The sequence below is a fragment of the Aplidium turbinatum genome, chromosome 2 (genome assembly GCF_918807975.1).
Source record: "Aplidium turbinatum chromosome 2, kaAplTurb1.1, whole genome shotgun sequence".
NCBI classification, from domain to species: domain Eukaryota; kingdom Metazoa; phylum Chordata; class Ascidiacea; order Aplousobranchia; family Polyclinidae; genus Aplidium; species Aplidium turbinatum.
This window is the reverse complement of record NC_137473.1, coordinates 9,286,555-9,302,287: the sequence shown is the minus strand read 5'-3', so window position 1 is coordinate 9,302,287 and position 15,733 is coordinate 9,286,555. Positions and strand designations below refer to the sequence as shown.

Sequence of the window (15,733 nt, the reverse complement as noted above, 5' to 3'; positions counted from 1 at the left end):
TCAATCTACTTTATCAAACGCTTATCCGCTTCATGCAACTCAAGAGATGTAAGATGTTGTGAAATAGCCTGCTGCAATTGCTTCTGAAATTATGGCTGTCACGTGACGATATCCTGTTACGTGATTGGAGTAGATGAATATATTAGGTTTCAAAAAATTATTCTTGCACAGATTAGTATATGTTAGGTTTTACCCACCAATTATCTCGAAAACCATACTACATTAGGGCACAAATTTTTGTCAGGAGATGCATAAAGTCTTTTAAACGTAGAAAAATGCAAAAAAGTCATTTTCGACAAAATGGCGCATATTAGGTCTACCAAAATCACGGGAGAGCTGGCAATTCCAGGTGAGAGAAAGCCACGTTTGATCCTTTCTCGGAAAGGTCTCACTTTCGTCACGTCACAATCAAACTTCAGTTCCGGGTCAGCGTAAGGGAATGTGAATATGACATCATAATGAACATGACAATAAAATAACCGACACAAACTAAAGACGTACTGAAACAATCGCTTTCACAAATCAAAATGCGGCAAATCCGAAGGCGCCACTTTAAAGATAACAGGTCACGAGTCACGCTTTTTTTAGGTCACAAAGGAAAACATCAAAGAAGTTTGTTTAGTTTAGCAGCGCTCATAAGATCGCAAGGTGCAAGAAAGAAAACATCCAACCTATTAAAGCTTAATTGCTGCAGCGACGCTAAACGCAGTCTTTGTGAGAAAGACTAACCACACTCTTCGAAATTACCGTTGGCAATTGCCGAGGTGATTGTAAGGACCACAAGATTACAAGAAAAAACTAATTTTCTTAAACTACACCAGACTAGGATGTTGATTCAATCTTACTGTTGCTGGATGTTTTATTTGAGTTACTTCCTACTTCGCCGGCGCTTAGACACGTGCCCAGCTGGGAGAATCTTTTATAGAAATATCACCCTATTCTGTTTGCATTGATTTAACTCCAGTAGACGTCAAATTATCGTAAGCATCTACTCCTTGTTGCGCCTCGCTTTCCGTTATCTCGTCCAGCTGATACAGCATCTGATGATACCGATTCTGACTAGTTCATCACACAGACTTTGTGTTGCTCGCAGTGTCCCAATTGTGCCGAAATTATGTTGGCTTATAAGCTTACGTAAATCGAGGGAATCTTCTCGCAGGGAGCTCTTGATATGTTACCTGTACCTGGTTGAGCAATTAACGTTATTTTATGATAATTCAACGTCGCTAGATGTCGAATTAATGTAAAACAAACGTAAATTTCTTATTGGGCATTGTTGTTACGCAATATAACCCGCCGGAAAAATTAAATCGATTTGTGCTGACTCGAACGTTGAATCAACCCAAAATTAACTTACTTTTCCCCTCCCCGTGAGTTTTTTAACGTGAATTACCGTAACAGCGTGCGTATTGCGTTGCTCGCTTTATCACTACTTTTGGTATTATTACATCACAACAAATCAGACAATGCGTTCGTGATAGACTACTTTAGTATATTTTTCGCTTCTCGTTTTACATGTTTTAGTACAATCTTTTCCTACTAAGTGTTCAAAGCAATTGCCGAGGCAATTTCAAATTTTGCCGTTTGGCCTCGGCAACGTTTTTGCCGAAGTAAAAATATGCTAATTTCGAAGACTGAACCATTGCGAATTTGCAAACATATACAAAACACGTTCAATGAAATCTGTTTGAAAACTCTCGCCCACCCAGAATTCCTCTTTTCTAAGAAAAAAATCGACGCCTATGTATAAGCCAAAGCATAAAATCTAAAATAGTTAAAATATAAACTTTTATTTAATTTTAAAGTGACTAAAGAAATGGAGATTTTATATATAAAAGATATACAAAACGTTTATCTCAATTATTTATTTAAATACAACTCACATGTATCAGAAGTATTAATGAGATTTGTGCAGTTGGTCATTAACCTACTTGTAGAAAGACTAAAATTTATCTTTATCAAGATGAAATATATGCAGAAAAAGTTTAAACTAAGTCCTTGTAGTAATGAAGCTTTTCAAGCAAAAATTATTATTTTTTATATAACTGCTTCAGGCTTTCGCGGGCCGCACAGAAAATTGTCTCGGCCTCATGCGGCCCGCAAGCCGTAGTTTTCCCACCTCTGCTGTAACCTATGTATGTTAAGCCTACAACAATTTACACATTGTATTTACAATAACGATTTTTTGAAGGTAATATACAATTATACAGTATACCTGTACAGTGTACACAAGTGATAAAAAATAAATGAAGTACAAAGTCATAAAGCGTACAATAAAAAATGTCTCAAATACGTACATCAGAAATCTAAAACGTTTCATGAAATGTTACGAATTGTTATTAAAAATATATATCATTTAGCACATTTGCATCGCAGTGTCTACAACAGCAAAATATGTAGCCTGACAATTGACAAGATCAGTCCTGTTTGCGTATTTGTAATTTGCAAGTCGCTGCAGAAGATGGACTGTTTTGACCGGTAGACGCTTTAAACACAGAACAATTTTCTCTTTGAACCAGCTGACTGCAGTCATTGTGACATTTCTAGCACTCAACCAGAGAGTTAATTCTTGCTTTGAACTTTATTTGGTAATAACAGAAGAAAAAAAGAGTAATAGCAGGGATGGGAATCGAACCCACGTCATTGAAATTACTATTCTCTAGCACTAACTCTTTAGGCCAAACTGGCCACGGCGAAACGTTTAATTTTTTGTCTAACATGATTAATAATTGAAGTCGCATAATTGGAATCAGCTGATTTAAATCTTGGCTTCTGATTGGTTAATAGACCCCATCTGCTCTAGCGACCTGCAGATTATAAATACGCGTCCCGTTTTACATTGATTCAACGTCTACAAATGCAAAAGTGAACGATTTTTCGGTCGCACACGTCTTTCATCATCTTACCTTTCACTAATCGGAACAATTGCTTTTCAACCTCGTTAAAAGTATTGGGTACTTTCAATTCTAAAAACTTATTTAAGTGGTTGACTCCGTCAATAACTCTGCACTTAGAATGCAAGTCCAGCACATCATTGCACACCTGCACAAAGACAACAGAATACTAAGGCTATAGCAGGGTTACTCAACTAATATTAATAAAGGTCCAGTGAGACAACTTGAATGCTTTTAGTGGTCCGGTAAATAAATTATTTCGTACGCAACCAAGAAAGTTAAAGTATCAATGATGGTAACGAACCATTTTTTTTAGGTAAAAAATGTAACTCCTCAACGATTTTTGACCAAGTGTTGGGAGACCCGCCCCCAGCTGCTAGGATAATCACAAAAGCAAATGCTTTCTCCCAGTAGAAATCTGTTTAAAGAGGCCCAGAATCGTGGCAATGAGGTTATTCTTCCGAACGCCCGAGGTCCACTATCAACACTCAGAAGGTCCGGATTCGGACCACGGTCCGCCAGTTGAGTAGCCCTGGGCCATAGAGTAGACCATTGCAAAAGACAACGCAGAAGTAGCTTACAGTGGGACTCGCGTAACTGAATAATCATATCTTTGGTCCGGGAATGTTTTTGGTTTATTTTTCTACGCAGATTTTCACGTTTGATAGATCTATTGATGTTATCATATCAATAGAACATAATCCACTCAGAATTGTACAGGAGCTAGTCGGAGTCGAAAATTCTTGGCAAAAACAGGAGCCGGAATATGATTTTTTGATACTTTTAGGGTACGGTACAAACATTAACGCTGTACTTGGTGCAGTTGATATTTTTGTGAACTTCTATGGTTCTATTTTATAAGCAGATTTCCTTTAAAAACATGTTTTTCTTTTTATGACAGGGATAGTGAAGGTATAAAAAACTAGGTTATGGTTCATGGCTTACGTTCGGAATCAGAGTGGAGTCAATATTATTGAAATATTTGGAGCAGGAGTGGAGTTTGGAGTCGCAGACTTCGGAGTCGGAGTGGAGCAGAAGCCCAGAAAACCTGACTCCACATTTACTTTAGATGTTAATATCATTGTTCTTCTTCGCAGTTTGATGAAATAAAGCTAATTATAATGAAGACGAAGTTCTTGCGAGTTTTTTTTATACCTTATATCATGAAATTATTTTATTTTGTCGATATGTTTCTGTGGTGTGCCATTTTGATGGTGAACAGGCAGTTTTTACCTGTTTAGCTGAGTTGATAAGTCGGTCGTGCTGACTGAAGAAACGTCACAAATAAAGCCGGTTATTATTTCAATATCTTGTGGTAATGTGGTAGCCCAGTTTGCAGTCAACAGAAGAGCGCAAGAATTATGTTTTATAATTAGATGTCTACCAAACAGCCCCATTCTGTGTGTGAGAAAGAACATAGTACATGAGGAAAAAGTAATAAATCCTCAATTGTCAGTGCAACAACGCTTTGTAGTTACAAAAACAAAGGAACTCGACAACAAAACAAAAAACAGTGCATCGAACAATGGTTTCCCAAACATTTAAACATATTGTTTCAAGGGATCGATTGTTTGACCTGTTAAGTGCACATCACAACAATAGTCGATTCAGTATCACAGCCTTTCATGGTAAATTTAATTTCGCTTCGTGCTCTTCGCCCTTGTCTGGAAGGCGCTAGCCTGTTACAGCGTGTAAAGAAACCGAGAAACATTGTTTCTAATGACAATTGCACTCTGACAGAAATAATTCGATTACATCAGACAACGATAGTCCAATATTGAATTCTCTGGAATAGTCAAAACGACAAAATGAAACACAAACTACCAAACAAAATTAAAACCAAAGCTTTTAGCTCTGCGGGCTAGGCTCCTAGTCCGGTTGCCAAATCCAATTTTTTGACTGAACCTGGAAATTTTATGCAAAGTTTTTTTTTTTATTGATTTTGGTAGCCTAGGGTCTACTCTTTCAGAATCTGCCGGGTGCACTCCGCGCATCCTTGAGCATTTTGAGAAATTCAAGATGGCGTCCAAAATGGCCGCCGTTTCAGATAACTCCCTATAACTCAGTTAGTATTTGACCTAGGATGATAAGTTTGGTGTCTAACCATATGTTTTGAGGGGCAAGGAATACATTAAAACTATTTATTTGACTGGTTGGGGATTGCATCATGTAGAAATGCAATAATGCCGCCAATAGGGTTGCCATATTACAAAATTCCAACAAAAACAAACAAATTCACTTGTATTTGGTCTAGAATGATAATTTTGGTGTCTATCTATATGTTTCGTTGACAAGGAATCCATTTAAGGAATTAAAACAGTTGCATATGAATTACATCACAGGAAAATCCAAAATGGCTGCTGATATATTTGCCGAATACTTAGGCCTAGTGTAAATTTCTTAATCTCGAACTCCCACTATGCTACGTAATCACTTTGCTTTCTGACTGATCAGCGCGAGCTTACGTCTCAGCAGGCTAGTAAGAAAGATCGATAAAGCGTTCTCTCTAAAGAGTTTCATAGACTGCATCGGGACTCTGATGGAAAACAGTGGACTGGAGGAAGTTCTGAGTGATGTGTTTGGAGGAGTCGCAAAAATGTTGACTGGAAAGAAATTTCCGCAGAACGTTCGAGCATTGAGAATGCTGGCTGAGGAAGTTCTTCGAGAAGTACTTGATTGCAATACACTTGAGTCGAAGGAGGATTTCGTGGAAGTCTTGGAGAACATAGCCAAAAGGAGTAAGACTGCCAAACTGTGGGTGGACACGTTGATCAAACCAGTGTTCCTTATCATGAAGTTTGTCCGAGCTGAGCGGGAAGCTGATTGGCTGTTGCATCTTGATGCTGCAAACAAATGCTTCCCTATTTCTTTGCCGCTGACCATGTGCATTATCCAAGGTATAGGATGTGCTACCTAAGGGCAATGGAAGCCCTCCCAGAAAAGGTACTAGCCCGGTTCATGAAAGGGGAACATGTGATGAGCCACCAGCGCGGACTATGGAATGGCCTGTGGAGTGATATGTTTAAAGAAACTACTTTCATGAGATATGGCCATGCTCCAAATGACATCATAGGAATAACTTTGAAGCCGGATACGCTCAAGATCTGGGCATTGTGTCTTCATACATGTAGTACTCGTCGTCGTGTGAGCCTCTGGGGCCGAGGGTCTATCATTTTACCACCCCAGATTCACGATGTTCCAGGACTACACTGGAAGGCTACTAGAGAGCAGCCAGTCTTTGGTTTCATCATTCATGACACGCAGACCTTCCACTCCGTTATAAGGTGACTTGAAGATGGAACAGTCATTGATGATGTGGTCCGCGGTCTGTTCCTCGGCACCACATTCACAGGAGGAGGAAGAGGCCATTTCCCCATTAGTGCATGGTTGAGCGGAAAAGCCCGACGCCCGTATGGAGGTGGTTGAGGCGCACCCATGCCTGTGTGGGTAATGTCAGGCCGATGGGGCGTGTGTCGGCATCGGGGATGAACGAATAGAGTCTGGTGGCACTTGACTTCCATTCAGAACTCCATTTATGGTCCGCCCAAGTAGCCGCAGAGATACATATAGTACTGTGGAAACTGCTCCTTGGGCGAAATGCTTGGAGATTCTGGAGACCAGGAAAGTGGACATAAGAAAAGAAGGCACGGATAGAGAATGACAACAAGGACCGAGAAGCCATAAGGACGAAGCTTCAAATATGTATGGATCCACTTGATCCCGCGAAACATCCAGAGGATCTAGTGAACATTGCAATTGGTCAACATGGAACCCCTGCAGTGAATGTGCAGGAAGCTGTGCAGAAAGGATTCAAATAGATGTGCGAATTTGGAGAGAATTTACCTGATGGCTTACATGAAACAATTCACAAGACCGTGACTACCATGGTGGCTACAAAGAAACATGTGAATGTGGGAGGTAGTAAAGTGAACAACATGAATATCATCTACTCCAGGGTCATAGGCTAACAGGCAAGTGGGCTTGATGTTGACATAAAAGATGTCCTATCCTACGAAGTGGCTCCAGTACCAAAGTCTATGTTTGACCCCACAGGAGAAATGAGAGCTGCAACACCAAAGTCATCCTTAAAGCGACAGCTTTAGGTTAAGGTATCTGCTCGAACAACAGCAAGTGACACTTCAGTAGTTGTGATTGATGGTTCAGCCCTACTCTGGGTGATTGCTTGGCCTGCAGAGGGCACCACTACAGACTACGCAAACAACTTGAAACACGCCATTGCTAAAGACTAAAATTTGGGGACGTTCACCTAGTGTTCGATCGGTACTACAATTGCAGTACCGGTACTAAGAGTGTCGCTCGAGCCACTGGAGTTAGCCGAGTCCACCAGATGCAGTTGAACACCAAGTTACCACTTCAAAAAACGGTATTGACGGAATGACGGTGACCGAAAACAAGAAGCAGTTGATAAACCTGATTGTCAAACTTCTGATTAAAGACGAGTCATTCCATGAATACACCCAAAGTCACAAGTTGATAGTGATTGGTGAGGACGTTGCCCCATTTGAGATCAGCCGTGGTGGTGTAGTGATCAGGAAAGAGGACCTGTCAACTAGTCATGAGGAAGCGGACAATATCATTATCCAACAGGTGATGTTGCCTGCTCGAAATAATGAAGAGAGTGATATAACTGTGATATCCGATGACACTGACGTTTTCATTCTCTTGCTTCATTATTATCACGTTGGAAGCATGAAAAATCGTATCACCATGGAATCACCAATTAAGGAATGAACAGTCATTGGCATTGGAAAAACCGTAGAGAAGCATGTGTCTTTTGAGAATGAACTCCTGCCAGCCCATGCTCTTACTGGTTGTGATACCGTAGCATGCTGCTATGAGGTTAGCAAAGGTACTGCATTAAAGGTTCTGAAAGATGGTCACTCACTGTCACTTTTCGGGGTCATTGATTCTCCCATAGAATCAGTGGTTGCGCAGGCAACCACATTCATGTCAGCCTGTTACGGTCAATATACTACGAGTAAATCAATGTCTGAAACACGCTGGAGGGTATGGGCATCCCAAACGGGTCGGGCCTCCGCGGTACCACCAAAACTTTGTTCCCTTCCTCCTACAAGCGAGGCCTTTAAAGAGAATGTAAGAAGGGCCCATCACCAAACCATTGTGTAGCGTTCACTGGAAGACAGCAATCGGCCTGAACTTGATGCAGAAATGTACGGATGGGTGAAAAACTCGAAAGTTAAAACGCTACAACCGGTCCCCCTTCCTGCAAATGTTGAACTCGCCCCAGAAACTGTCATGCGCATGATCAGTTGTGGATACAAGAGTGACAACCTCTGCAGAACGCTTTCTTGCAGCTGCACAAGAGATGGTTTAAAATGCACAAAATTCTGTGTGTGATATGCTGCAGGTTGCAGCCAGACTCTTACTTACCATTTTAATTCAATTGGACAACGTCACAGATTTATGGACCAGGTGCTTAATGACGAGATGATAACCACAAGTGACTGTCCTGTGACCGCGAGAGAGGCTTGTACATTACTAATGGTAACATTTGTGATAACTAATGGTGACGTTTGTGAGTGATATTATATGTTAGATGGTATTTCACAAACAAAGTCGCAGAAATAATGATTTTCTGTAAGTATTCAACAAATATATCAGCAGCCATTTTGGAGTTTCCTGTGATGTAACTCATATGCAACTGTTTTAATGCCTTAAATGGATTCCTTGTCAACGAAACATATGGATAGACAGCAAAATTATTATTCTGGACCAAATACAAGTGAATTTGTTTGTTTTTGTTGGAATTTTGTAATATGGCAACCCTATTGGCGGCATTATTGCATTTCTACATGATGCAATCCCCAACTAGTCAAATAAATAGTTTCAATGTATTCCTTGCCCCTCAAAACATATAGTTAGACACCAAACTTATCATCCTAGGTCAAATACTAACTGAGTTATAGGGAGTTATCTGAAACGGCGGCCATTTTGGACGCCATCTTGAATTTCTCAAAATGCTCAAGGATGCGCAAAGTGCACCCGGCAGATTCTGAAAGAGTAGACCCTAGGCTACCAAAATCAATAAAAAAAAAAACTTTGCATAAAATTTCCAGGTTCAGTCATACTTCTGCCGGACTATCCCAACATTCCACGAAGCAATAACGCGACGAAAAAGATTATGAGTCGCCAAATTAAATCCGTACAGTAACGCGAGTTGCAAAATATTATTTACGCACTTCACGGGTTAAGTACCTTATATCGACCAAAACTTCCATTCAAAGATTCAATTGCAACGCGCACATCAATGTTTTCGTCAAACTATAATCTTTCGTTGTGTAGTCCGCATGAGAGCTTCACAAAGAAAAATGTTTTAGCAAAGTCATCAAATGAAAAAAAAGCAAGAAAACGTGAAACGCCCTGGCCAGTCTAGTGTTACACAGTTATATACGTCAAAGTAGAATTTTAAGAAAAAGCGAGTACCCTCTAGTGTTGCGCATAGTTTTATACGTCAATGCAAAGTTTTAAGAAATAGAAAGGGACCTTACCTCCAAATATTCAACGCAACTGATGGCGTCTCTTCCTTTCTCAAAATCTCCTTGTGCGATTTCGTTCCTGATCGAAACACACCACGTTTTATACGCTTGCTTTTTGTCTTCCGTGTCCGCATATTTTGGAATGTTCTCGCAAGCTGAAACGATAAAATAAGATAAAATATACAAAATATAAACGTCTTACAATGTTTTATGGTATAGCTTACTGGCAGGTGGTTAAAGATTTGATTTAAACAAAAAAGACACCAAGAAAACACGCTGTTTTGAGTTTATCTTCAAGATTATCATTGGAACGTCCAGCCAAGTTGAAATCGCACGCTTTTGGTAAGAATCGTTTTGAACGTAGATCTTATTATTGTGAAGAAAGGCGTTCTTCCCGGCTATCAGCACAGTGCGATACTGATGAGCCCAGCCTCATGGGCGAAACACGTGTCTATCGCTGTCTATTCGATGCTACAATCGGCTGCCAAAATAACTTAAAGATCTTATTATTGTTAGTAGATTAGATTAGATTATTTCCTTGAGGCACCAACTTCTTATCAAGAAAGGGGTAAAGGTGGTCCCATAGTAAGCTACTGAGATTCGGGGAATGCGGACATAAGATTCTTATCACACTAGCCAGTCCTAACTAACGAGACGAGAGAGGTCAGTTCCTTTCTTACGACCGCATTTCCTTCAGCAATTACGCCCAACCAATTTGCTTTATTACACTCTGGATAGTTGTGAGCGATGTTTATCAGCAACCAGCTTCAGCCGGAAGTCAAGTCATGTTTGTATTGTCGGAAAGCCAACGTCATATCCGCTTATCACACCGCTATCAAGAAAGTATTTGACGTTCAGCTGTTGTGTCGTAAAACAAGAGAAGCAAAAAAGAGTTTTTTCAAACTTCTTTGTTTCAAATTTCCTTTTTTGAGAAAAACGACCGAAATATCATTAAAACACGTGATCTATTAGGACGTGAGCAAAACGAAAAACCTTTAGTTGATCTCAGGAGATCTCCAAACTTTTCCATCAAAGACACGACTTTGAGAAGAAAAGGATCCTTTTTTTTGGGAGCCAAAGGAGTTGTTTCTGTAAAGTGCATCAGTAGTTAAAGTTGGTAGTTGCAACCACAATATTATTATAATTGTTAAATATTATTAAAATCCAGCTTGCAAAGTTCGTGCTTTCTACATTGATTTAACATCTGCAGACGTAAAAAACGTAAAACGAAAATGTAAAAAGAACAAATTTTGCCAGCTGGGATTGTTCTTAACATAACATGTCCTTGATACAACTACTTGATAGTCTTATAACGAAAACACACGATCTTTTTCTTCCGAAAAGCAGGTCACACCAATGACTGCGAATAAAAGGCATAAACATCACGCATACGTAACGTTACGTATTGTTACGTCCCTTATTTACGTCACTACACTGACAATTAAAAAAACGTCTACCAATAAAAAGCCTCAGATGAGCTAAAGCGCGGGAGATAAAACCACAATGCCACAAAACTTAAGCAGAATGCGGGAATTAAAGTTGAAATTGGACAAAAGTAAAGTAAAAATGAAGCACAAGGTGGGCTACCTTCTTCGGGATAAGGAATATATTTATGGAGTTCTTCCACGTTGTTAGGATCTCGCACGGTAACTATTCCATCAACTGCATCCAAATTGGCGCACAATTTCAATATTTCTTTGTCAGCTTTATCCGGATTTTTGCCAACACCTAAAGTGGCTGTCAAACCTACTACCTAAAACGATACACAAAATTAAAGGAAACCAAAAGTTTTTACGGTGTTTTGCGAAGGCACAACGAAAAAATGTTTTGAAAACTTTTAAAAATTTTGCTTATTCACCAGTGGATGCCATGTTAGGGGTGTCCGACGTTTTTTTCGTAAACAGTTTTTCGTGAAACAATTGTTCGTAAGCAATTGTTCGTAAAATCAATTCTTCGTAAAGCAATTCTTCGGGCATGCAATTGACCGTAATACTAATTGTACGTAAAAAAATGTTCATAGAAGTTAGGCTACAGCTTTAAAAAAAAAAAACAGTTACAATTGTTTACGAACAATCAATTAGGGTAGCCTAAATGCTAGAGATGTGCTAATTGTGCTTAAAGACGTGCTGTACCTGTAGAGTGTAGACGAGCAGACAGAGTGTAGAGTCCCTGATTCAGAATGGCATTACAGTTTGTGAGCAGCGAAAAAGGAAAGCCAAAACTTTTGTATAGTGGCCAGCTTTATTACAAAGATTATAGTGCACTTTAACGCACAAGGGCAAGAAACTACTTATTGGAAATGTGAGCATTTTAATAAGAAATGTCCTGCACGAGTAACAACTGTTATGGCAGCCATTGCACAATCCAGAGGTGAGTACAATCATGCTGGAGATGCTGGTCATGTCGAAGCAGCAAAGGTTGTGGAAAATATTCGTTGTGCAGCAAAAGACAGTCGTGATGCCCCAAGTTACTTCGTCTTAGCAAAAACTATTGGACTCAGTCAAGCCACGGCAACAAAACTGCCAAGTGTGCAGAGCATGAAAAGAGCAGTCACCCAAGTGCGATTGAAGGAAAATGCAGGCCCGGCAATCCCACATTCTCTCCGTGACATTGTGCTTCCAGTAGAGTACAAGCAAACGTTTGCTGGTGTAACATTCTTGGCCTATGATTCTGGGCCTGGAGATAACCGTATGGTCCTCTTTGCCACTGAAAGAAATCTGCAGCTCCTTGCCCGTTCAAAGCACTGGTATGCTGACGGCACCTTCAAGACAGTGCCTTCACTGTTTGAACAGCTTTACACAATACACGGACTGAAGGAAAACACTTCAGTGCCTCTGGTGTATGCCCTGCTGGGGGACAAAAGAAGAGGGACATACATTCATCTGCTGCAAAAGATCAAGGAGTTGTTACCTGCTGTTGCTGTTCCAGAGACAATCATGACTGACTTTGAGATGGCCATGGTTAATGCAGTAAGCAGAGAGTACCCACTTTCAACTCACCGTGGCTGTTTCTTCCATTTGTGCCAGTGCATTTGGAGAAAGACGCAATCAAGTGGCCTGAAGGAGCAGTACGAGACAAGTGCAGAGTTTGCTCTGAGGCTGCGCATGTTGTCGTCTCTGGCCTTTGTGCCTATTGATGAAGTCAGCCGGGCCTTTGACATTCTCATTGATAGGAATGTATTACCAGATGTTGCTCAGCCAGTAATTGACTACTTTGAAGACACTTGGGTTGGGCGCCCAGATCGTCGTCAAGGGCGTCGTCCTCCAATGTTTGCAATTCAAATGTGGAACTGCTATGATGGCGTCCTCAGTGGCCTTCCCAAAACTAATAATAGCATTGAAGGATGGCACAGAGGGTTCATGTTCCAGGTGTCTGCAAATCATCCAGATATTTGGAAGTTCATATCTGCAATCAAGCGAGAGCAAAACCTCAATGAGGTTCGCATTGAACAGTATGTCAGTGGCCAGGCAGGACCCCCTCCAAAGAAGAAGTACAAGGACAGTGCAGAAAGACTAACTAGAGTCGTCCGAACTTGGCGTCAAGACTTTCAAGATGATGAAATTTGTGATTACTTGCGTGGAATTGCACACAATACTTCATACTAAACTTGGCTCGTGGACAATTTGTACGAAGTTACTCAAAGTAGTATTGGTAGTGTAAGCAAAGAATTGCTAAACACAGACAATTGTTGTATTCCAATAAATAACCAAAAATGCGCTTTTTCATTGTGCTTATTTTTTTGTGTCGTCGTAACTTGGTTATTCAGGAAAATTTGCATTACGCACCTTCATCGGAAATTGCAAGACAAACCTTGCTGTTGCGAAAAAATTGTTCACGAAACAATTCACCTATCACCTGTTTACGAACAATTCACCTATACGAGGAATTGATGTATACGAAGAATTGCTTTACGAAGAATTGATTTTACAAACAATTGATTACGAACAATTGCTCTACGAACAACTGTTTACGAACAATTCACCTATAACCCATGTTAGGCCTACTGTTTTCTTTGAAAACAATGTTAAGTTAAGCTACACTGGGCTACCGAAAAATTTATGTTGATTGAATGGTCTTATTAGCTGGCATAGGGCTACACACACACAGTTCTGGTTAGAAAAAAGCAATACCGATGTGCTAGCGAATATTCAGCTAGTGCTGGCCATGGACTTCTAAATAGTAGCATCTGGACTGGAAACTAACTGGACAACATGAGGCCAAACAGTTGGTACAACAGTTGGCCAACAGTGGGCCAACAGCCAAGTAACTAACCCTGTTGGCCCACTGTTGGCCAACTGTTGTACCAACTGTTGTACCAACTGTTTGGCCTCATGTTGTCCAGTTAGTTTCCAGTCCAGGTGCTACTATTTAGAAGTCCATGTGCTGGCAGTCAAAAAAATCGTTCTTTGTGCGTGGACGTTGTGTATAAGAATATAGATTGTTTGTATAGTAAATGTAAACTTCAAAGAAGACCAGACTATGCAAAGATTTTGATAGAAATACCCGATTAACTTTTGGCTGCATCATATATAAACTATTTGTTAAAAGCCTATGCACGACCTTTAATGGAGCGAAAATAAAAGAAATTATTAAAATTAAGACACGGTCCATACAGCAATTAGAGAAGACCCTGAAACATTCAGCATGTTGCTTAAAAACTTGTGGACTTGATGAAGTACCGAACGCTGAAAGTTTGATTTCTAGTCGAGCAAAGTGTACCACAACTATCGGCGCAAATTATTTTAAAGTAATTACCTGGGGTAGTTTAAGATTCGGGTTTGTTGTCAGGGTTCGTTTTAAGATGAAATACTGCCTCATGACAGCATTGTACGGATGGCCTTTCATGCAATGGTGACATTCGTCGAATATGATCAGTTCAAACTGGCTCAGACTAAAAACGTTTGTTTCTTCAGGCTTGAGCTGAGATAAAGTAACAACCATAATATCCTCGGAAATTTCAAGATTTCACGATGTGTAAGATCGCAAAAACCCTACACTGTTTAATTTGCTGAAAGTTATGATGTACATTGTACATGCGATGCTTTAGTTTTTATACAAACAAGCCAGGAATTAAATAATTCAATACAACAATATACCCAAAGGATTTAAGCATCATTTAAGTGCAACTTCAATCTTCACAGACAGCCGTGGCTTTCACAGCAAAGATAGAACCAATTCGAAAAAGAATTTTAAAAATGAGAATAAAAGCATGGAACCTACGGGTTGCATATCTCAAACAACTTACAAAAACAGAAATTTATAATAATAAAATAAAAAAAATAAAGAACCCAAAATATAGATTCTAAACATTCAAACTATTAAACAAAATATCTACACTTTGGGCTCTATATTTTTTAATTAGATTGACCAGGAGCTCCGACCATTTTGCTCCTAAGCAATTTATATTAAAATAAACTTAATTCAATATTTTAAAATAAAACAAAGAATACTTTCAAAGCATTGAGGAGTATCTGTGGGGTCAGCACCACAACATCAACTGTGATTACATCCAACGTGTTCTTCTCAGTATTCCCACAATAGTAATCTACTCTGTAAGGGAAAAGATATACGTTTAGAACGTCAAAGAGCCACTAAGGTAATGCAATTTTCTTCCCCCAGTAGGATTACCCAGGAAATATGGGGATGAAAAATATTAATCAGCAAATATTATACAAAGGGTGAACTAAATTGCGTGGTCGTAGTTACTGATACTACGGTAAGCAAAACTGGCTACCCAGATTTCATAGGTATCCCAGTCCTAGCAAACGAGGACCTTAGTTTCTTATCCTTAAGAGCTCAGTTACTGAATAGGTTTACCAGTCTATAGTTTACCGAAAAATTACTTAATTAATCAATCTATTAAAATCAGAAAATATCTCAGACAGCAAAATCCGTAAGTTTTACATTGATCCAACGTATGCGGACGTTAAATCAAGGTAAAATGACGATTTTTGCTGTCTGGAATAATGACTTGTTTGTCACGTAACTTCATATAATTATAACTGCAAAGGTATCAGATACTTTAGCCAATAATAAGTATACTGTATTTCCATTGCTGACAAGCACAAAGAAGCCGAAAAAATCAAGGATTATCAACCAAAATACACTAGCCTAGCAGACAATCAGCACAGGGCAAACAATAATCGTCGCTTACGTGAAATCGCTGTTTAAATATTGCTCCAATCTTTCTTTTTGCTGCTGCGCTAACGCTCCACCAGGAGTAAAAAATAAAACCGGTTTTCTGGTGTTAAAATTGTTATCAAGATACTTTTTCACAATATTGGCAGCAACTATAGTTTTTCCAGCAGCTGAAAAGCAAAA

General features: G+C 39.6%; 1 protein-coding gene across 1 annotated transcript in view; it reads right to left on the bottom strand.

Moving 5' to 3' along the window:
• LOC145764927 (antiviral innate immune response receptor RIG-I-like) overlaps positions 1 to 15,733 on the bottom strand; it is a 32,023-nt gene that overhangs the window by 8,323 nt on the left and 7,967 nt on the right. Inside the window, exons 9-15 of the mRNA XM_082576631.1 lie at positions 15,567 to 15,720; positions 14,863 to 14,962; positions 14,168 to 14,332; positions 11,000 to 11,165; positions 10,406 to 10,501; positions 9,425 to 9,567; positions 2,907 to 3,042 (exon numbers count right to left, since the gene is read on the bottom strand). Of these exons, the coding sequence (XP_082432757.1) occupies positions 2,907 to 3,042; positions 9,425 to 9,567; positions 10,406 to 10,501; positions 11,000 to 11,165; positions 14,168 to 14,332; positions 14,863 to 14,962; positions 15,567 to 15,720 (960 nt within the window). The remainder of the gene's footprint in view (positions 1 to 2,906; positions 3,043 to 9,424; positions 9,568 to 10,405; positions 10,502 to 10,999; positions 11,166 to 14,167; positions 14,333 to 14,862; positions 14,963 to 15,566; positions 15,721 to 15,733) is intronic.